This window comes from Bombina bombina, chromosome 3 (assembly GCF_027579735.1).
Source record: "Bombina bombina isolate aBomBom1 chromosome 3, aBomBom1.pri, whole genome shotgun sequence".
NCBI classification, from domain to species: Eukaryota; Metazoa; Chordata; class Amphibia; order Anura; family Bombinatoridae; genus Bombina; species Bombina bombina.
The window spans coordinates 988,596,508-988,619,388 of record NC_069501.1 but is presented as its reverse complement, the minus strand read 5'-3'; the positions used below and the strand labels follow the sequence as shown (position 1 = coordinate 988,619,388).

The window sequence follows — 22,881 nt, the reverse complement described above, 5'->3', positions numbered from 1 at the left end:
GATGACTGCGACCCTTTGGTGATCCCAGAGAAATTGTGTAAAATGGACAAGTACCTAGAGGTCCCTGTTTACACGGTCCCTAAGAGGATTGCGGATATCGTTACTAGGGAGTGGGATAGACCAGGTGTTCCCTTTGTTCCCCCTCCTGTTTTTAAGAAAATGTTCCCCTTATCTGACACCACGCGGGACTCGTGGCAGACGGTCCCTAAGGTGGAGGGGGCTGTTTCTTCACTTGCTAAACGCACAACCATACCAATTGAAGACAGTTGTGCTTTCAAAGACCCTATGGATAAGAAGTTAGAGGGTTTACTTAAGAAAATTTTTGTTCAACAAGATTTTCTTCTCCAGCCTATTGCCTGCATTATTCCTGTAACTACTGCAGCCGCTTTCTGGTTTGAGGCACTGGAAGACTCGCTCCAGACGGAGACCTCATATGAGGAAATTATGGATAGAATTAAGGCTCTTAAGCTAGCTAATTCTTTTATCACTGACGCCGCTTTCCAAATAGCTAAGTTAGCAGCAAAAAATTCAGGTTTCGCCATTTTGGCGCGCAGGGCACTATGGCTAAAGTCCTGGTCGGCCGATGTGTAGTCTAAATCCAAGCTTTTGAACATCCCTTTCAAAGGAAAGACCCTCTTCGGGCCTGAATTGAAAGAGATTATTTCAGAAATCACCGGGGGAAAAGGCCATGCTCTCCCTCAGGACAAGTCCTTTAAGACAAAGAACAAAGCTAATTTTCGTTCCTTTCGTAATTTCAGGAACGGCCCCGCTTTATCCTCTCCGGCTGCAAAGCAAGAGGGTAACGCTTCACAGCCCAAGGCAACTTGGAAACCTTACCAGGGCTGGAATAAGGGGAAACAGGCCAAAAAGCCTGCAGCTGCCACCAAGACAGCATGAAGGGGTAGCCCCCGATCCGGGACTGGATCTAGTAGGGGCAGACTCTCTCTTCGCTCAGGCCTGGCAAGAGATGTACACGATCCTTGGGCATTAGATATTGTATCCCAGGGATATCTTCTAGAATTCAAGGGTTCTCCTCCAAGGGGGAGGTTCCACATTTCTCGTCTGGCTACAGATCAAAGAAAGAGGCGTTTTTACGCTGTGTAGCAGATCTACATACAATGGGAGTGATCCACCCAGTTCCAATCGTGGAACAAGGGCTGGGTTTTTACTCAGACCTGTTTGTCGTTCCCAAAAAAGAGGGAACTTTCAGACCCATCCTGGCTCTCAAAATTCTAAACAGATTCCTCAGAGTCCCATCTTTCAAAATGGAGACCATTCGGACAATCTTACCAATGATCCAGGAAGGTCAATATATGACTACCGTGGATCTAAAGGATGCATACCTACACATTCCTATCCACAAAGATCATCACCAGTTTCTCAGGTTCGCCTTTCTGGACAAGCATTACCAGTTTATGGCTCTTCCTTTCGGCTTAGCCACTGCTCCCAGAATTTTCACAAAGGTGCTAGGGTCCCTTCTGGCAGTGCTAAGACCGTGGGGCATAGCAGTGGCGCCTTACCTAGATGACATTTTAATTCAGGCGCCATCTTTCCAAAGAGCCAAGTCTCACACGGAGATTGTACTGGCATTTCTGAGGTCTCACGGGTGGAAGGTGAACATCAAAAAGAGTTCTTTCCCCTCTCTCACAAGGGTTCCCTTCCTAGGGACTCTAATATAGACTCGGTAGAAATTAAAATATTTCTGACGGAGGTCAGAAAATTAAAACTGTTAACTACTTGCCGAGTTCTTCATTCCATTCCCCGGCCATCTGTGGCTCAGTGCATGGAGACAATCGGATTAATGGTAGCGGCAGTGGACATAGTCCCTTTTGCTCGGATACACCTCAGACCGCTGCAACTATGCATGCTCAAACAGTGGAATGGGGATTATGCAGATTTGTCTCCTCAAATTCAGTTGCACCAGGAGACCAGAGATTCTCTTCTCTGGTGGTTGTCTCAGGACCACCTGTCTCAGGGAATATGTTTCCGCAGGCCAGGGTGGGTCATTGTAACGACCGACGCCAGTCTGTTAGGCTGGGGTGTGGTCTGGGACTCCCTGAAAGCTCAGGGCTTATGGTCTCGGGAAGAAACACTTCTCCCGATAAACATTCTGGAACTGAGGGCGATATTCAACGCTCTTCAGGCATGGCCTCAACTAGCTGCGGCAAAATTCATCAGATTTCAGTCTGACAACATCACGACTGTAGCTTACGTCAATCATCAGGGGGGAACAAAGAGTTCCCTAGCGATGACGGAAGTAACCAAAATAATCGGGTGGGCGGAGGATCACTCCTGCCATCTCTCAGCAATTCACATCCCAGGAGTAGACAACTGGGAGGCGGATTTTCTAAGTCGTCAGACTTTTCACCCGGGGGAGTGGGAACTCCACCTGGAGGTATTTGCCCAGCTGACTCAGCTATGGGGCATTCCAGAATTGGATCTGATGGCGTCCCGTCAGAACGCCAAACTTCCTCTCTACGGGTCCAGGTCCCGGGACCCCAAGGCGGTATTGATAGATGCTCTAGCAGCGCCTTGGTCCTTCAATCTGGCTTATGTTTTTCCACCGTTTCCTCTCCTCCCGCGTCTGGTCGCCAGAATCAAGCAGGAGAAGGCTTTGGTGATTCTGATAGCGCCTGCGTGGCCACGCAGGACTTGGTATGCAGACCTAGTGGACATGTCATCTGTCCCACCATGGACACTGCCAATGAGGCAGGATCTTCTAATACAGGGTCCGTTCAAGCATCCAAATCTAGTTTCTCTACGTCTGACTGCTTGGAGATTGAACGCTTAGTTCTATCAAAGCGTAGGTTCTCTGAGTCAGTTATAGATACTCTGATTCAGGCTAGAAAGCCTGTCACCAGGAAAATCTACCATAAGATATGGCGGAAATATCTTTGTTGGTGTGAATCCAAGGGTTACTCATGGAGTAAAATTAGGATTCCCAGGATATTGTCCTTTCTCCAAGAAGGATTGGAGAAAGGATTGTCAGCTAGTTCCTTAAAAGGACAAATATCTGCTTTGTCTATCCTGTTACACTAGCGTCTGGCAGAGGTACCAGACGTTCAAGCGTTTGCTCAGGCTTTAGTCAGAATCAATATAAAAAAAGAGAAAATAAAGATATCTCACACCAGCACTCTTAGTCCAATATGTTTTACTTGGTAACAGTTTACAAATGCTTAAAACTATCTACTGTGCACAGTTAATCCTTCTCTGTGTCCTAATCCATCTTCGAAGAAGGAACGTCTTTTACACAATCTTGATGTAGTTCGTGCTTTAAAGTTCTATTTACAAGCAACTAAGGATTTCAGACAAACATCTTCCTTGTTTGTTATCTATTCTGGTAAGAGGAGAGGTCAGAAAGCGACTGCTACCTCTTTCCTTTTGGCTGAAAAGCATCATCCGTTTGGCCTATGAGACTGCTGGCCAGCAGCCTCCTGAAAGAATTACTGCTCATTCTACCAGAGCAGTGGCTTCCACATGGGCTTTCAAAAATGAGGCTTCTGTTGAACAGATTTGTAAGGCAGCGACTTGGTCTTCACTGCATACTTTTGCCAAATTTTATAAATTCAATACTTTTGCTTCTTCGGAGGCTATTTTTGGGGGAGAGGTTTTGCAAGCAGTGGTGCCTTCTGTTTAAGGTACCTGTCTTGTTCCCTCCCTTCATCCGTGTCCTAAAGCTTTGGTATTGGTATCCCACAAGTAAAGGATGAATCCGTGGACTGGATACACCTTGCAAGAGAAAACAGAATTTCTGCTTACCTGATAAATTACTTTCTCTTGCAGTGTATCCAGTCCACGACCCACCCTGGCATTTAAGTCAGGTAAAAAAAATTTGTTTAAACTACAGTCACCACTGCACCCTATGGTTTCTCCTTTTTCTTCCTAACCTTTGGTCGAATGACTGGGGGGTGGAGCTAGAGGAGGAGCTATATGGACAGCTCTGCTGTGTGCTCTTTTTGCCACTTCCTGTAGGGAATGAGAATATCCCACAAGTAAAGGATGAATCCGTGGACTGGATACACCGCAAGAGAAAGTAATTTATCAGGTAAGCATAAATTCTGTTTTTTATGTGAATGAGGCAGCAATCCAGTTTTCAGTGGGGGTTGAAGATGGGTAATACAATTTTTCCTTTCAATTGTTCTCCAATTATTGACCATTTTGTATAGAGTTATAAGGATGACTGAATGTTAAGAGGTAAGATTAGGTCTGCTATTCCTGCAGGCTCAGCCTATTTATATAGTCATGTTCTTGAGAACAATTGTTTGGGACTTCATTCAGCAGAAGCAGATATTTCATATACAAAAATAAACCCAAAGGAACATTTCCAATACACTTTTCTCTACAGCTATTATAACAAGTCATTGGTAACATTAAGGGGGGAAACAACAATTTTACAGTACAATGTCCCTTTGCGTGCTGTGTAAATGTATTCTAAAATTTCCAAATTTCAGGAACGTTTTATTAAATAATGTAAAGGTAAACTTATTTAGCTTGTGTCCTGTAGTATTTGATTATCCCTGTACCACATTGCTTATAGCCCAGATTTAAACATGATTCTATAAAAGTCAATGGGTTCTGCTTATTTGTATGTATTTTGTTTTTAATAAAGGCACTCCTACAAAGTTCAGCAAGCCGAAAGACCCAGAAGAAGAAGAAAAAGAAGGTATTATAGCTAGTATTTGTAGTTGTATGAAATACAGTGTGTAGATTTAAAAAAGATGGTGCTTTTTAAAATGCTCAACATTTTTAGATCATTTTTAAAAAATAAAAAATAAACTCTGCACAGACTTTTTTGGCTTGTAATTGCTTTGTGCTTTTGTCTGTGTGAGGCGCACACATCTACTTTTCAGTGTCTGCAGTTGAATATACTGAGATCACACTTAATATAAAATACCAGCTTATTCCAGGCCTTAGACCTGTGCATTCTGAACATTTGTTATGGTTGAATGCCGACGGCAGCTGCTCGCGGGATTCGGCTCTTCTTGGAGCAGTGTTTATTCTTGTGGCTTTGCACAGACCTTAGTGTTTCACTTTCACAATAATGTGGCTCCAAAAAGAGCTGAATGCTGCAAGCATTGCACGGGCAACTAGTAGGCTTATGCACAGTTTCATCCTGTTGGAAAATAATGAGATTTCCATATTACCTCTTTCAATTTCTTTGTTTCAGGCTTCCAAGAATGCCGAAAATGCCACCGTTGAGGAAAATGAAGGCACAGATTGAAGCAGTTTCTCCTGAGGCTTTTGACTCCAACCTGCCAGTTCATTTTTTAGTATCTGTATTTTGCCTCTCCCTGCCCCCATCCCCCCCCCCCTCCCAAAAAAAAAGATTAAAATAAAAAATAATTACACCAAGAAGAGAATAAAAATCCTCTGCCTGGTTAGTCCTAAAACATGGAAAATAGACTGGGTTTTTCCCATTTACTTTGGATACAAATATGGACTTTGAGGCAAGAGTTTCTTGGAATCTGCATCAGACTACTTAACCAAAAGTATATATATATATATATATATGGAAAAATAAATCTGGCATAAAACCAGTCGTTCAGCCCCTTTTTTTTAGGTGATTTTGGATATTTCTCATAATATTGTAACATCACCTATATGTATACCACTGCTGCCATGAATTCTGGAAATATTAACATACTGAAATGTAAATGTGTTGCCTCATTTGGCTGCACAGATGTAGAACGTAAACTGACTATCAGTAAACGGTCACATGTTTTTTTTGTTGTGGTTTTTTTTTTTTTTTTTTTTTTAATAATTTAATGCTATTTTGAGCTATTTTGTAGCACTTGCTTCTCCATTGCGAGAAGGATCTTCAGTGTATAGGTTGCAAACCACAAACTGGGAGGACAAGAGACATTTTTGTATTAATGTTGCAGAGGACTTTTTAAAATCTATATAAATAAGTTGCTTCCACTTACGCAGGCAGTGATCTTGTTTTAGCAATGGGTTACTTCTAGTGGTTCCAGTCCATACCTTTAAATGATTTTCTTTTTTCTTCCCCCTCAAACTAATTTGACACTTATAAAATGTTTTGTTGCATCAAAAGGAATGACAAAAAAGCAGTTTATGTAAATATTTCAATTTGCTTTGTTTAACCTATTCATTCCCATGGTTGAAGTGTTAACTACTAAATTTAAAGGGACATTTCTCCAAAATGAATTAATGTGATTATTTAAATTCATTCAAGATTTATCTATTTGAATAGAAATAAACAAAACAAAAAAAAAACTTAAAGCTGGTATTTTTGTGATTTTCCTATTATCTTGAAATAAAAACTTAAGAGTTAATCAGAAATGACTGTTCCGATTATGTGTTGAAAGTTAGTTTCAAAATAGGATCTTGGGTGTAAAGTAAGGCAGTGTCACTTCTATGAAATGCATCCAGCTGTTTTACAAAGTATTTTTTAAATAGTATCTATTCAAAAGATAAATCTTTCATTTATTTCTAAAAAAAAAAAAAAAAAAGGATCTGAATGATTTGCCTTGTTTAGTAACTGAATGTAGATGTGATTTAATCTGCACATGTTTTTTAACAATTATTAGCAATCATTGACCAAATTTATGTCTGGCATTTGCTTTCTGCAGTTGGGTATCTTTTTGGTTTGTTTAGTGTTAACAGAACCTTTTCTCCTAAAGACAACAGCATACCGTAACCTTTGATGTGACTTGTATGTAATCACTACTTCCCTCCTAGCAGCTAAAAATTATAGCAATAAAATAGAAATGCTATTTTTCATGTGTCTGAGATGTGCTATAACTCTCTCAAAAGATTGATTTGAAACTATCATTCTATTGATCGGGTGTGTTGGGAACTCATTTCTTTGAATGTCAAATGTTTCCTTACAGTTCAGATTTTACATGGTTTTTAGATTTCATATATAATGTACTGTTCTTGAAAAGACTAGTTGAGGGCCTGATTACGAGTAAAGTGCAAAATAACGCTTCCGCTAGTGCATAAATTGCGCTCTTAATGTTGCGCTCAGTTTAAGAGTTTAAAGTAAACTGTTTTCCCTTTCGCGCTAACTAGACAAGTGCAAAAAGCCGAAGTTGGAATATTGCGTGTGCATTAACACCCTACTCTCATGCAAACCAAATTGCATTTTCTCATTTGTGTTAACCCATGAAAATATTAAAATGTAATATAACGTTCTTCACATAACAGAATAAGTTCTAGTTATTCATAAATAATATTTCTACATATATACAGATATAGGAATATCTATAAATACAAAGAACATATTCTGCTATGTGCAGAACATTGGAATGTGAAATATCTACTGTAAGTACATAGTTAAAACCTTTATTAAAAATAAATATGCTTTAACATGTTCATCTACATAACTGCAAAGGGCTTGTATATATGTGTACTTATGTATTTGTGTTTATATGTGTATATATGTCTGTAAATACATGTATGTGTGTGTATGTGTATATATATATGTATATATATATATATATATCACACACATACAATATAAAAAGTCTACACACCCCTGTTAAAATGTCATGTTTCTGTGATGTAAAAAAAGAGACAAAGATAAATCATTTCAAAACTGTTTCCACCTTTAATGTAATGTGACCTATAAACTATACAACTCAATTGCAAAACAAACTAAAATCTTTTAGGTAGAGGGAAATAGAAATAAAAAACTAAAATAATATGGTTGCATAAGTCTGCACTATTCTAAACTAATACTTTGTTGAAGCACCCTTTGATTTTATTACAGCACTCTGTCTTTTTTGGTATGAGTTTTTCAGCATGGCACATCTTGACTTGGCAAGATTTGCCCACTCTTTGCAAAAACACTCCAAATCTGTCAGATTGTGAGGGCATCTCTTGTGCACAGCCCACTTAAGATCACCCCACAGATTTTCGATTGGATTCAGGTCTGGGCTCTGACTGGGCCATTCCAAAACTTTAATCTTCTGGTGAAGCCATTCCTTTGTTGATTTCGATGTATGCATCAATTTTGGAGGGACGTCCAGTTCTTGGTAATGTCACTGTTGCGCCATATTTTCTTCACTTGATGACTGTCTTCACTGTTACATGGTATATCTAATGCCTTGGAAATTCTTTTGTACCGTTCTCCTGACTGATGCCTTTTAACAATGCGATCCCTCTGATGCTTTGGAAGCTGTCTGCGAACCATGACTTTTGCTGTAGGTTGCGACTAAGAAAATGTCAGGAAAGACCTACTAGAACAGCTGAACTGCATTTGGGGTCAATCAGAGGCATTTTAAATGATGGCAGGTGTGTACTGACTCCTATTTAACATGATTTTGAATGTGATTGCTTAATTCTAAACACAGCTACATCCCCAATTATAAGAGGGTGTGCAGACTTATGTAACCATATTTTATTTTTTTATTTTTACTTCCCTCCACCTAGAAGTTTCAGTTTGTTTTTCAATCAAGTTGTACAGTTTATAGGTCACATTTTTTACATCACAGAAACCTGACATTTTAACAGGGGTGTGTGGACTTTTCATATCCACTGTGTATATGTATGTGTGTGTGTGTATATATATATATGTCATACATGCATACATATCTTTGAGCCCTTAACCTTTTTTGTGCAATTTTTTTTTTTAGATGTTCTGAGTGTAACTATACTTTAATGTATTTTTTGTGTGGTGTGCACTTTTTATGTTTTGCGAAGCAGTTAAAGTGAAAGTAAATCCTAGCGTTTTTACAAACGCTAGGATTTACTATTGAAACAAAGAGGACTTTCATTCATGAAGTATAAGATACTTCATGTAGAAAGCTCTTTTATTTGATTCAATTGATCGCCGTTTTTACCTTGTACAGCAGCCCACGACAAAAAAAAAAAAATTTGGCTCCCATGGGAGCCGGATTTACCGCACGGCTATTGGCTAAAAGGTGAAAACGTCACCTTAGCCAAATTTATTTATTTTTTTTGCCGTGGGCTGCTGTACAAGGTAAAAACGGTGATCGATTAAATCAAATAATGTAGCTTTCTACATGAACTATCTTATACTTCATGAATGAAAGTCCTCTTTATTTGTTTCAATAGTAAATCCTAGTGTTTGTAAAACACTAGGATTTACTTTCACTTTAACCAGAGCTCTGAAATCGCAGTAATCATTCTAGCGTAAATTGCGCTTAAAGTAATAGGGTTTACTTTCAATTTTTAATACCAGCGGTAAGCCCCTTTTCTCCAACATAGGTGTGTCCGGTCCACGGCGTCATCCTTACTTGTGGGATATTCTCTTCCCCAACAGGAAATGGCAAAGAGCCCAGCAAAGCTGGTCACATGATCCCTCCTAGGCTCCGCCTACCCCAGTCATTCTCTTTGCCGTTGTTCAGGCAACATCTCCACGGAGATGGCTTAGAGTTTTTTAGTGTTTAAAGGGCTGTGGCTTCCACATGGGCCTTCAAGAACGAGGCTTCTGTTGATCAGATATGTAGGGCAGCGACTTGGTCTTCACTGCACACTTTTACCAAATTTTACAAGTTTGATACTTTTGCTTCTTCTGAGGCTATTTTTGGGAGAAAGGTTTTGCAAGCCGTGGTGCCTTCCATTTAGGTGACCTGATTTGCTCCCTCCCTTCATCCGTGTCCTAAAGCTTTGGTATTGGTTCCCACAAGTAAGGATGACGCCGTGGACCGGACACACCTATGTTGGAGAAAACAGAATTTATGTTTACCTGATAAATTTCTTTCTCCAACGGTGTGTCCGGTCCACGGCCCGCCCTGGTTTTTTAATCAGGTCTGATAATTTATTTTCTTTTAACTACAGTCACCACGGTACCATATGGTTTCTCCTATGCAAATATTCCTCCTTAACGTCGGTCGAATGACTGGGGTAGGCGGAGCCTAGGAGGGATCATGTGACCAGCTTTGCTGGGCTCTTTGCCATTTCCTGTTGGGGAAGAGAATATCCCACAAGTAAGGATGACGCCGTGGACCGGACACACCGTTGGAGAAAGAAATTTATCAGGTAAACATAAATTCTGTTTTTCCTTCTTAATATAAGGAGTCCATGGCTTCATTCCTTACTGTTGGGAAATACTGAACCTGGCCAGCAGGAGGAAGCAAAGACACGCCAGCCAAAGACTTAAATACTTCTCCCACTCCCCCCATCCCCCAGTCATTTTTTGCCTTTCGTCACAGGAGGATGGCTGAGAAGTGTCAGAAGATTTTGGAGTTGTTCCTCAGGAGGGGTATATATGCCCCTCGATATGGGACTGAAGTTTTTAGTCTTGTCAGCCTCTCAGTGAGAACATTGGCGAAAGTTAGTCTGTAGATGCAGGGAGAGTCTTCCTGCAAACCCATCCAGACTGCCTGCTAACAGCTCCTTAAGCAACCAGTGTGGACGAGTTTCATTGTCTGCTTTTTCTTCACTCAAGTCCATGTCAGGAGCGATGCTAGAAGACTGCCACACTTGAGAGGCTGTTTCTGTTCCACAGCATGGATTCTGGTAATATCATTTCAATATTTACATATGTTGAAAACGCTGAAGACAGGATCACAGTGGCTCCTTTTAATCTTAATATTATCTTGGGTTAATATCTCCTAAGGGAGGATTAATCAAATGTGATACTTTGATTTTGTGTGTGAGATTTATTGGGCTCATAGACTATGCAGTAATGGAACACACAGGTTTTTACTTTCACTTTGAACGCTGCGCAGCTAGTAGCTTGACTCGCTTTTTCTCATAACAGGGGTGGTCCTGTCTTGCGCACCATGTGACCGGGTGTGGTCACACTTTAGTTTTCTCTTTCCTGACCGAGCTAGCTGTCGGAGAAGACGTTTGTTTTTCTGTTTGCCTGGGTCTAGGAGGTGGTGAGTGCCCCAGTCATTGGGAGTTATAAAGGTGCTGTTTTGTGAGAAATAAAAAGATCATTCTGTATCCTACTGCTAGCGCAAGCTATGGAGCATTCTAATATGCTTGAGGTTACTCCCTTTATTCCTAATAGTAATACTGGTCTATATTGTAAGGAGGCCTTGGTATGCCCACCCTCTCAACTATGTTCCATATGCATCAACAAGGTTATTATGTCTAAGAAGGTTAACCCCTTTAGTATTACTGAGCCGTCCACCTTTGAGGACTCGCCGTCCTGTGAGGTGCATACCCATTAGTCATCTCCCTCATCGCATGCAGCTTCACGTAGCACGTCTGATCCTCCGTCTGGAGGGAGCCTTTTACCGTCAGACTTTACAGCGCAGTAAAAGACGGAGGTGTCTGAGGCTCTTAGTTCTTTACCTCGCTCTGCCAAGCGCAAGCGAAAGGTTAACCATAGCTCTCCGGTCCAGGGATCATCCAGGGATTTATTAGATTTGTCTGTTTTTCAAGTATCCAAGGATGGGTCACACTCAGTCTTCAGAGGGTGCACTTTCTGGATCGGAGTCTGCTACCTCTAGGCCTCCGACTGCGGAGAAGCCAGCCTTTAGATTTCAATTTGAAAACTTAAGTTTTCTTCTAAAGGAGGTTCTGTTGACATTAGAGGTTCCTGAGGCCAAGTTGCCTGATGAACCTTTGATCCCTAAATTATACAGTGTATGAGGACAGGGTAGCACCGCTAACTTTTCCTGTACCTGTAAAAATGGCAAACATTAAGAACGAGTGGGATAGAATTGGATCTTCCTTTTCCCCTTCATCTGCCTTTAAAAAATTATTCCCGGTCCCCGGACTCTCAGCCGAGTTGTGGGGTTCCGTTCCTAAGGTGGATGGCGCTATCTCTACGCTAGCCAAGCGTACTTCTATCCCACTTGAGGATAGCTCGTCATTCAGAGAGCTGATGGATAAGAAGATGTAAACTTTTCTCAGAAAAATGTTTTGTCATACGGGATACTTGTTTTAACTGGCAGTGACTGGACCTGCGGCCTACTGGTGTAACTCCATAGCAGATTTGATCGAGGTGGAGGGTCCCCTCAATGATATCCAAGAAAGAATTAAAGCCTTGAGAATTGCAATTTTTTTTATCTGATGTAAACATGCAGCTTATTCGCCTGAATGCTAAGATTTCTGGTTTCTCAGTACAGACCCGTCGGACGCTCTGGCTGAAGTCCTGGTCTGTGGACATGACTTCTAAGTCTAGACTACTTTCCCTTTAAGGGAAATATTTTATTTGGTCCAGGCCTGGACTCCATTATCTCCACGGTTACAGGGGGCAAGGGTGCCTTCCTACTGCAGGATAAAAAGAACAAATCTAAGCGAAAAGGATCTAATTTTCGTTCCTTTTGTTCTGAAAAGTCCCAACGTCAGCAGTCCTCTAAGCGAGAGCAAACCAAGAGCCCATGGAAGCAGGTTCAATCCTGGAATAAATCCAAGCAGAACAAGCAGCCCGCTGAGACCAAGTCGGCATGAAGGGACGGCCCCCGATCCGGCACTGGATTGTGTAGGGGGCAGACTGTTGCTGTTTTCAGACGCTTGGTTCAGGGACGTGCAGGATCCGTGGGTCCTGGAGGTCATAGCTTAGGGATACAAGATAGGTTTCAAATCTCATCCACCCAAGGATAGATTTCTCCTCTCAAGTCTTTCTTCCAGACCAGAAAAGAAGGAAGCCTTTCTGGGGTGCGTGCTGGATCTGTCCTCTTTAGGGATCATTGTCCCGGTTCCTAATGCAGAAAGAGGTTTGGGATACTATTCAAACCTTTTCGTGATCCAAAAGGAGGGAACTTTACGCCCGATTCTGGACCTAAAATTCTTAAAGGGACAGTCAAGTCCAAAAAACCTTTCATGATTTAATAGGGAATGTAATTTTAAACAACTTTCCAATTTACTTTTATCGCCAATTTTGCTTTGTTCTCTTGGTATTCTTAGTTGAAAGCTAAACCTAGGAGGTTCATATGCTAATTTCTTAGACTTTGAAGACTGCCTCTGATCTAAATGCATTTTGACCACTAGAGGGCATTAGTTCATGTGTTTCATATAGATAACATTGAGCTAATGCGCGTGGAGTAAGCACTGGCTAAAATGCAAGTCTGCCAAAAGAACTGAAATAAGGGGGGCAGTTTGCAGAAGCATAAATACAAGTTAATCACAGAGGTAAAAACAGTTAGTTATGAAAAACTGGGGAATGGGTAATAAAGGGATTCTTTCTTTTTAAACATCAAAAATTCTGGTGTTGACTGACTTTCCGTTTTAAACAAGTTTCTAAATGTCAAGATAGAGACAATAAGGTCCATCCTTCCTCTAGTTCAAGGACAGTTCATGACCACTATAGATCTGAAGGATGGCTACTTTCACGTTCCAATCCACAGGGACCACATCCAGCTCCTGAAGTTTGCGTTCCTAGATCAGCACTTTTAGTTCATTGCACTTCCGTTTGGTCTAGCTACTGCTCCAAGATTCTTTACAAAGACTCTAGGGGTTCTCCTGGCTGTCGCCAGAACCCAAGGTATAGCAGTAGCTCCCTACTTGGACAACATTCTGGTTCAAGCACCATCTCTTCATCTAGCGGAGGACCATTCGGTATCTCTTCTTAGATCTCATGGATGGAAGATAAACTTAGAAAATAGTTCTTATATTCCAAGCACCAGGGTAGAATTCCTGGGTATTATAATAGACTCGATATCCATGAGGGTATTTCTAACAGACCAGAGACGTTGCATGCAAGCTTCGACATGTCTTGCACTCCGGACCTCCTTAAGGCCATCTGTGGTTCAGTGTATGGAGGTAATTGTTCTCATGGTGTCCAGCATGGATATAATTCCCTTTGCCAGGTTCTGCCTCAGACCATTACAGCTCTGAAAGCTTGGCCTCTTCTGGGTTAGTCCCGGTTTATCAGATTCCAATCAGACAATATAACCTTGGTGGCTTCATCAACCACCAGGGGGGAAAGAAAAGATCCCTAGCCTCCTTATCTGTTCCATTCTGATAAGGCTGTCCTACATACTAAGTTAGGTTTTCTTCCTAAGGTCGTCTCAGACTGCAACATCAAGCAAGAGATTGGTCCTTCCTTGTGTACTAATCCTTCTTTGAAGGATCGTTTGCTTCATAATTAGGTTGTGGTTCGAGCCTTGAAGTTCTATCTTCAGGCTACTAAGGATTTTAGACAAATGCCTTCCTTGTTTGTTGCCTATTCTGGGAAGCGTAAGGGGCAGAAGGTCTCGGCGACTTCCTTGTCTTTTTGCTTAAGGAGTGTTATCAGCTTAGCTTATAAAACAGCGAGACATAAGCCTCCTCAGAGAATTATTGCTCATTCTACTAGAGCAGTGGCTTCCTCTTGGGCTTTTAAGAACAAGGCCTCTGGATCAGATTTGTAAGGCGGCTACCTGGTCCTCGCATACTTTTTCTAAATTTTACAATTTGATGCTTTCGCTTCAGCTGAAGCAGCCTTTGGGGGAGAGGTTTTGCAGGCTGTGGTGCCTTCAGATTATGGTCTGCCTCTCTTTTTGTCCCTCCCGTTATTCAGTATCCTCGAGCTTAGGTATAGTTTTCACAACAGTAAGGAATGAAGCTGTGGACTCTTTGGCTGTGGTGTTTGCCTCCTCCTGGTGGCCAGGTTCAGTATTTCCCATCTGTAATGAATTAAGACATGGTCTCCTCCTTATACAGAAGGAAATTAAATTATCTGGTAAGCATAATTTATGTTTATGTGCTCAACTCGTAATCTGGCCCTCAATTGGGGGATTAGTTGCTTGAGAAATAAAGGTGTTCCTTATTTTTGAGATGTTCTATAAAGCTGCATTTAAAGGGACAGTCTACACCAAAAAATTTCTTATTTAAAAGATAGATAATCCCTTTATTACTCATTCCCCATTTTTGCATAACCAACACAGTTATATAAATATACTTTTTACCTCTGTTTACCTTGTATCTAAGCCTTTGCAGACAGCCTCCTTATCTAAGTGCCTTTGACAGACATGCAGTGTAGTCAATCAGTGAAGACTCCTAAATAACTTCACGGGAGCATAGTCTAGCTGTGAAAAACTTTCAAAATGCTCTGAGCTAGGAGGCGGTTTTCAACTGTTTAGAAATCAGTTTGAGCCTAGCTAGGTTTAGCTTTTCAAAAATACCACCAAGGGAACAAAGCAAATTTGATGATAAAAGTAAATTGGAAAGTTGTTTAAAATTGCATGCCCTATCTGAATCATGAAAGTTTAGTTTTGACTTTACTGTCCCTTTTAAGGCTTGTCCATCATAACTTGATGTAGTAGGACGCATTTGCCTGCTGAGCAGGGATTTTATTTATGGCTGAAATAACAGCCAAGCTGCTGAAACTGTTCAATAAGGTACGTCCTGTAAGACCAGCATGAGATGTAGATTTATATAAAAAAAAATATATATATGTAAGCGAAGAGCCCAGCAAATAAAAGGCATTTAAGCGCTGTAGTGCTCAGTTGCCAGATAAAGCTTTATAAAGGAGTGTAGTGTTCTAGGGAAATGGTGATTTTTGTTCTGAAAATAAACCATTATAGCATTGGAAAAATGGACACCAATGACAGTTACTTTATGTAGCAGGTGTTTAAGGACCATTCAGCTCTTCTCCCCCCACCCCCATATAAAAAGAGTAACAGATGTCAATCATCATGGAGCATAAATGTAATCAAAGATTTTGAATTACCTTTTTCTTCTGAGTGCCCTGCATACGGATTATCCACTATTATGGAGGGCGTAACTGTGCCACGACAAAATGTATGTCCAATCGTGGTGTGCATGTATGTCCATGGAGATATAAACCTGTGTACTCTAAAAGCAGGCTCATTGTCCTTTTGAGCTGTTTCAGGCATTAATACAACCATTTAAAGGGAACATGCTAGGCCTGATAATGTTCAAATTATTTTACATTTAACTGATACAATTAGCCAAGTTTGAATGGTTCTTTAACATACTTCTCCCCTGTCCTAACATTTTTCTGATTGGTTAGCTGATGCTCCACATACACTTAAACCTGATCATGTTCTAAGAGAATGTTAAATGTTTGTGTTCATTAGTCATTTTCCAGCAAGTAACACTGTAGTACCATGTTGCTGTCCTCTGCCTCTTTTAAACAGGTTGTTTGTTAATGGATGATCAGACACAGAGCCTCCAAACCCAAAAGTGTGGATAAAAATATATTTTTGTATCACAAAATGTAAGTTTTTAAAAATCAGACTTGTATAGATATGGGCACCTGTGGGTTGGAAAATAGAGCATTTATTCAAGCCAGTATAGGCGTACATCTTTTATTTTGTTTTATTTTTTTATTACCTTTTCATGGGACCTTCAGGGAACTGAAGACTTGTAGCCTCTAACAATTTTTATTTTTATTTTTTTTTAATGGTGTGAGTGGCCATAACTGTGTCTGCATCATCATTTTCAACTATGTCCACAAACGTGTGGATGTTTTAATATAAACCTGTTTTCAATGTTTGTAGGAAAATAAAGCAACAGTTTTTTACTAGCGACATTAGATGACCATCTTGTATGATTAACCTGAATTAATTTCATCACCCTGCAGTGTGTTCATATACATGCATAGATTGGATAAATTACTGACTTCAGCTAGTGATTATTTTTAGAGTTTTGTTGGGGTTTTTTTTCCTGTTTTTTTTTTTTTGTTTGTTTCTGTTAATTTAAAATGTACCTCGGACAAAATTCCTGCTGTTTGTTAAAATGATATTGCAACTTGTACATTTTATCCCTAAAAAAAAAAAAAATGAAATAAACAAATGACTGGTACTATGTTTTGGCAAACATTCTGTATTTTGTGGTTTATTTTAAACATGGGAACTTGGTGTCATTGTACTACCACCACCACAGGGCATTGGGAAGGATTGAGGGGTACAGTTTGTATGCTTTTTAAATTTGTTTTAAGAAAGATAAAAATTGAGTTGGATGCAGAACATAAGAAGTAATCTGCAGACTGTTTTGATAAATTACTGTGATTGGTCCTGCCATTGTGCAAAACTGTTTTTTGCAAAACAAATACGTTAACTTTTGCTGGATTTGGTTTTTTTCCAGCAGTCACTTTAAAAAGAGTAAACTCGTTATTAATTTGTTTCCAATAGCAGGGAGAGTCCACTAACTAATTCATTACTGTTGGTAAAGTCAACACCTGGCCACCAGGAGGACGCAGGCACCCCAGCCGAAACATTAAGTATCCCTCCCACTTCCCATACTCCCCCAGTCATTCTTTGCCTAGTAAAATTGGATGTTGGTGAAGAAAGTGCTCTGAAGAAAATTTGGATTTGTATACAATACATGAAATTACAGAAACAAAATTTACATAAGAAAAAAAAATCTCTACTTTGAGTACAAAACGGAAATAGGCACAAGCCTTCACATAATTATAATTACTATGACTTAAATAATTCTTATCTTTCTGGTGCTTCATTTTTATTTTTTTCTTATTTCTCTCTTTCCCCCCCCCCCCCCCTTTTTTGTAAACCCCAGGCATAGCCTACCACAACAACAAGGAAATAATGGATGTTTAGTACTTTAATGTGTAGTTTCCCTGCAAGATAGGATTGGGCTTGTACTGTAGCCATGCATGTAATTCTCTTAGCAAGAGTATAGGTGAATGTTGGCTCTGGATGTCCAAGGAATCATCCTTAGCCACCTTCCAGTAGTTTTTGCCAACACCCCTCCTGGCAACCAGTGTAAGCTTACACGGCTTTCTATCTCAGGTCCCTGTCAGAAAAGGATGAAGCCGTCAGACCTAGAAGTGCTGTGATTGCTCCACAGCAGAGACCCTGGAGGCTAAGCCCCATTATTTAAGATGGAAACAGATTGGAAAAAAAAAAATGTTTTATAAGGTCTACCATGTCTCTCAGGAACCTCCATTGTCTCACACATCGATTTTGGAGTTCCTGACTGCAATGGGGGACATGTTTTTTTTGTGTAGGGCTATACTTGTGGAAGTATAATTTTCTTCACGATTGTGGCTTACTGCCGCTTCGCATGCCTTGCCTGTCAGTCGGCAGACCTTGCTCTCACACCATGTGGTCGGGGGCTCTCTGTGGCTTCCTGCTCTGATCGCGATCAGAGTTCTTTCCCTTTGGGAGGAGGTAAGTACCCCGGCCTTGGCGGGAGACAGAGGTGCCGCAGATTAGGAAAATCTTGCTCTAAGAATGCATTGTTTGGGGATGATCAATATGATACTTGTATGGAGGACACTATAATCCCTATATCATTCAATCGAATAAGTGTCTTTTTTTTTCTGAGGCCATTGTATCCCCCCCTGCTCAGCTTTGCTCTGTTTGCTTATCTTCAGTCCTAAAGTCTAAGAAGGGATCGAAGTCCACTTCCACTGCTCCCGGTATCATTAACCTTTCAGAGCCTCCCATCTCCCAGGACTCTGTTGTCCAGGATATGCCACTACTTTTCCCTCAGTCCCCTTTCCCCAATGTTGCACAGGCAGTACCCTGTGGCTCAGCACAGTAGTCACCTAGGGGAATTTTTCTACCAGGGACTTTACTGTGCAATTAGTCTACATGTTTCATCTGAGTTAGGTGTCAATTCTTTAGAGGCTGTGGTGGTCAGTCTCTCGCAACATTCTGTGGATGAGCTTTTGGATTCTGACTCTCCTGAGGAAACATCTGTGAAACCTGAGTAGGTAAGCCTCAGTTTCAAGCTTCAACACCTTTTTACTCAAGGACGTTCCTGAACCTAAACCATCTAATGAACCTAGGATTCCCAAGCTGGGCAGGGTTTATGAAGTCAAACCCAGAGTTCCCGAGAGTTTTCTGGTTGCAGCTCGCTTGGCGAACATCATTTCTAAAGAATGGTAGAGACCAAGGATTCCTTTCTCTCAGTCTGCTACCTTTAAGAAAATGTTTCTAGTCCCTGAATCTCATCTGGAATTATGGAGTTCTATTCCCAGGGTGGATGGAGCTATCTCCACTCTAGCTAAGATTACTACTATCCCTCTCAAGGATAGTACCTCCTTCCAGGAGCTCATGGATAGAAAGATGGAGGGGTACTTAGGGAGAATGATTCACTAGATGGGACTTCTATTTCAACCCGCTGCAGCTATTGCAGAGGTTGCGGAAGTTGCCACCTACTGTTGCGACTCCCTATCGGAGTTGATACGGGTTGAAACTCCGTTAGAGGAAATCCAGGATCAAATTAGGACTCTTAAGATTGCCAATTCTTTTGTGACGCTAACATGCAAGTCATTCATCTGAATGCTAGGGTCTTCTGGTTTTGCCGTTTTATCGCAGAGTTCTTTGGTTAAAGTCTTTGTCGGCAGACATGGTAGCCAAATTAAGACTTCTTTCTTTAGCCTTTAAGGGAAAGACGTTGTTTGGTCCAGGCCTGGATTCCATTATTTCTATGGTGACCGGAGGGAACGGCACCTTCCTCATGACAAAAAGGGCTAGGACCAAGGGTCGGCAGTCTGGTCATTTTCGTCCCTTTCATACAAATAAGGGACAACGGTCTCTGACCTCCGCCAGTCAGTCTCGGAACAAGAAAAAACAGCCCAAAAAACCTCCGTACTGAGCTTGATAAATTGACCCTTATGCATTCTGTTGACATAACGTTGTTGTCTTTCAAAGTTTTGTTTCTGTTAACTTAGCTATTTCCTCTGCTGGCAGAGTTTCTATCTGCTTTACAGTGTGATTCCACTTAACTTGTTTTTCATGCAGATAAAGCAGTTTTACGTACCAAGTTGGGTTTTCTACCTAAAGTTGTTTCTGACTGCAATATCAATCAGGAGATTGTAGTGCCTTCTTTTTGTCCTAATCCTTCCTCTCAGAAGGATCTTTTGTTACACAATTCTATCTCCATGCAACCAAGGATTTTAGACATTCTTCTTCCTTTTTTATTTTGTATGCTGTTAAGCGCAGGGGTCAGAAGGCCACGGCCACTCCTCTTTTTGGTTGAGGAGTGTTTTTTCTTCTTAAAACGGGGACAGTCCACAGCTGCATTCATTACTTTTGGGAATACAGAACCTGGCTACCAGGAGGAGGCAAAGACACCTTAGTCAAAGGCTTAAATACCTCCCCCACTTCCCTCATCCCCCAGCCATTATTTGCCTTTCGTCACCGGAAGTTTGGCAGAGAAGTGTTAGAAGATTTTGGAATAGTCTCTTATGGAGGGTAGTACACTTCGAGATGGGGCCTGAGGGGGGTTATTAAACAGTGGGGGACTTTAATCATATTTATGTGATTGTCTGCTTATGTGTAGTGATTTTAGGGCTCATGGCTTTCATTCTCCATTTCTGTTTTCTTGACCGAGTGTCGGTAGAGATGGTCTGTTCTCTACTTGTCTGGACCATATGAGGTGGTGAGTGCCCCAGCCATTTGGGGGTGTGAGGTGCCAGTTATTTTTGTACAAAATTTGTTCGGTCAAGTTATGGAGGATTCTGATTTTTCTGAGGATTTCTCGGATTCAGATTCTGTTTCCTGCTTAGATTGCATGGTGGCCCGGGTAATCCAGCCCAATCAATTATGTTCCGTATGCCGTAATAGAGTGCTCTTTTCTTCCTCTGGGGAGAGATTAGAGACCGCTGAGCCGTCCACCTCTGAGGATTCGATGTCCCGTGAGGTGCGTTCCCTGGAATTTCTGTTCCTACACAGTTGTCCCAAATACTGTTACCCCTTCTCTGGAAGGAGGTTTATTTTCACCAGAGGTTGTGGCTCTGTTGCGCCTGGCCATATTCTTGGCGTTGGTGCATTTACAGCTTCCTGAGGGCCAGCAAAGAGCTTATCTGTGTCCTCTTAACCTGGGGGCGCCAGGTGAGCCAGTCTTTTCTCTGAGGCTTCAGGGGTACTACCATCAGGGTCGGGGCCTTCAAATGCCCGGTTGGAGATGGATTTTGCCTTTAGAGTCAGACTGATGCGTCTGCGTGTACTGCTGAGGCAGGTATTGGAGGCTTTGGATGATTTCAGTCTTTATGTGCCTCTGGATCCTCAGTCTTCTGATTCTGATGGCGAACAGCGCTAGACGAGTGGAGGGAGGTGGATCCTACTCCTGATTGTCTTTTTGTCTGTGCATCTAATCTTAGTTCTGAGCTCTTGAGGAATCAGGTCTCTGACAGACTGGCCCTGTTAGTTTCTATCCTCTTTGGCGTTTACCTGCGGGTGCTGCCTACTTTCTTTTGATCCGGTCAGTATGTGTTTCTTTTTTTTTTTCCGTCTTGTAGACTTTTCCTTTTTGGAAATTTTTTCTTCTCTGGGATTTTGATACTAGCGATTTTTTTTGGTTGTGATGGTTGTTACTTATCTTAGCTTATTTGTCTGTCATTTGTCTGTTTGTTTAGCCCTTGAACAGTTCGGTTGTACCCTGGTCAGCAGGCTGGTCCGGGTTGAGTACTAGTTCACTCTGTTCTTTTGCGGTTATATCAGTCATTTTGTATCCTTGACAACAGGCTGGTCTTGTTTGAGTACTAAGTTTGCTTACCTCTTGTTATGAGGTTGTTTTTCTTATTTCTACAAGTTATAGGAGGCCCTCCTATCATAGATATCAGGCTGGTCCTATGTTATTCATCTTGGTGGGGCGTCCGATGTTGGTTGTTCTCAATACTAAGTGTTTTGTCCCTGCATAGCTTACATGGTTTGCAGGGTTTACAAATTCTGCTATGGCAGTATATTTGTAGTTCCTGAGGTCCTTTGGACAGGAGCTGGAGTACTCCCCTCTGAGGGGGGGGATCAGATGTCTGCATGGAGATCTTTGGTACCTGTTGCAGGGGGCGATTTTTCCCTTCTATTGGTACTCCTTGTGGACTGAATTTTCCGATTTTTCAGATCTCCTTTGCCAGTGTTTCTCTCTTCTTTTTGAGAATTGCTGTACTACTTCCCCTTACCTTTTGGGGTAGGTTTTTCGGTCATCTGGTTGAGGAGTCTCGGTTCTTAGGGACCGTTTTTTTGTCCTTGCAGTATCCTCTCTTTGATCCTATATACTTGGGGATCTGAGGGATTGTTATGCAGTCTCTCTTGCCGTCAATCATTAGGAGTTTTAGGGTGCTTGTTCATTCGTTAATTCCTTGAGCTATAGGTTTTCTGAGGGTTGATCCATACTGTATCTTTAGAGACTGTCATATTCTCTCAATCATGGAGTACTGATCTCTTTTGGGTCCTTCATTTGTCTTCGGACTTTGTGGGTGTTATCTTAGATGCCTTTTGGGGCTAAGTGGACAGCCACTGGGATACATCATGAGAGATCAGAGTTCAAGACCTCATGGGGGTATGGCATGCATTAACGTTTGTGCATTATTCATTTCCAGGTTGTGGTTGTTTCACAAGGTTTTTGGGTTTGATCCGGCACCTGGTTTTTGGGGGTCCGGTTGTTTAACCTAGTCCTTGTCTTTTACTTGGTTTTTTGGTTAATCTGTTTTCCAGTTTTTAATAGTCTTGGATCTGTCCGGCGTTCAGTAGTAGGCTTGTTTTCCCGGTCCTGGGGAAATCTCCTTGTTCCTATTGGGGCGGTTCTTTTTATCTCTTCTGGAGAGATGGATGAAGTTTTCCATGGGAATTTCTTTACTGAAATATTCCTGGGCTTCTTCGTTTTCCTTCGATTTGGAAGGATCTGGTCTTCTGAGCCTTTCCAGTTGGCTCCTCCTGAGGTAGTTTCCTTCATGTAATTGGCAAGAGTCCATGAGCTAGTGACGTATGGGATATACAATCCTACCAGGAGGGGCAAATTTTCCCAAACCTCAAAATGCCTATAAATACACCCTTCACCACACCCACAATTCAGTTTTACAAACTTTGCCTCCTATGGAGATGGTGAAGTAAGTTTGTGCTAAGATTTCTACGTTGATATGCGCTTTTCAGCATTGTTGAAGCCCGATTCCTCTCAGAGTACAGCGAATGTCAGAGGGACGTGAAGGGAGTATCACTTATTGAATAAAATGATTTCCCTAACGGGGGTCTTTTTCATAAGTTCTCTGTTATCGGTCGTAGAGATTCATCTCCTACCTCCCTTTTCAGATCGACGATATACTCTCAATTTACCATTATCTCTGATAACTTTTTCAGTACT

General features: G+C 41.4%; 1 protein-coding gene across 1 annotated transcript in view; it reads left to right on the top strand.

Annotated features, from left to right (window-relative positions):
* The window catches only part of PA2G4 (proliferation-associated 2G4), a 78,735-nt gene extending 73,014 nt beyond the window's left edge, over window positions 1-5,721 (top strand). The window contains exons 12-13 of the mRNA XM_053708113.1: window positions 4,610-4,663; window positions 5,168-5,721. Coding sequence (XP_053564088.1) covers window positions 4,610-4,663; window positions 5,168-5,221 — 108 coding nt within the window. The 3' untranslated portion in view covers window positions 5,222-5,721. The remainder of the gene's footprint in view (window positions 1-4,609; window positions 4,664-5,167) is intronic.
* The last annotated feature ends 17,160 nt before the right edge of the window (window positions 5,722-22,881 follow it).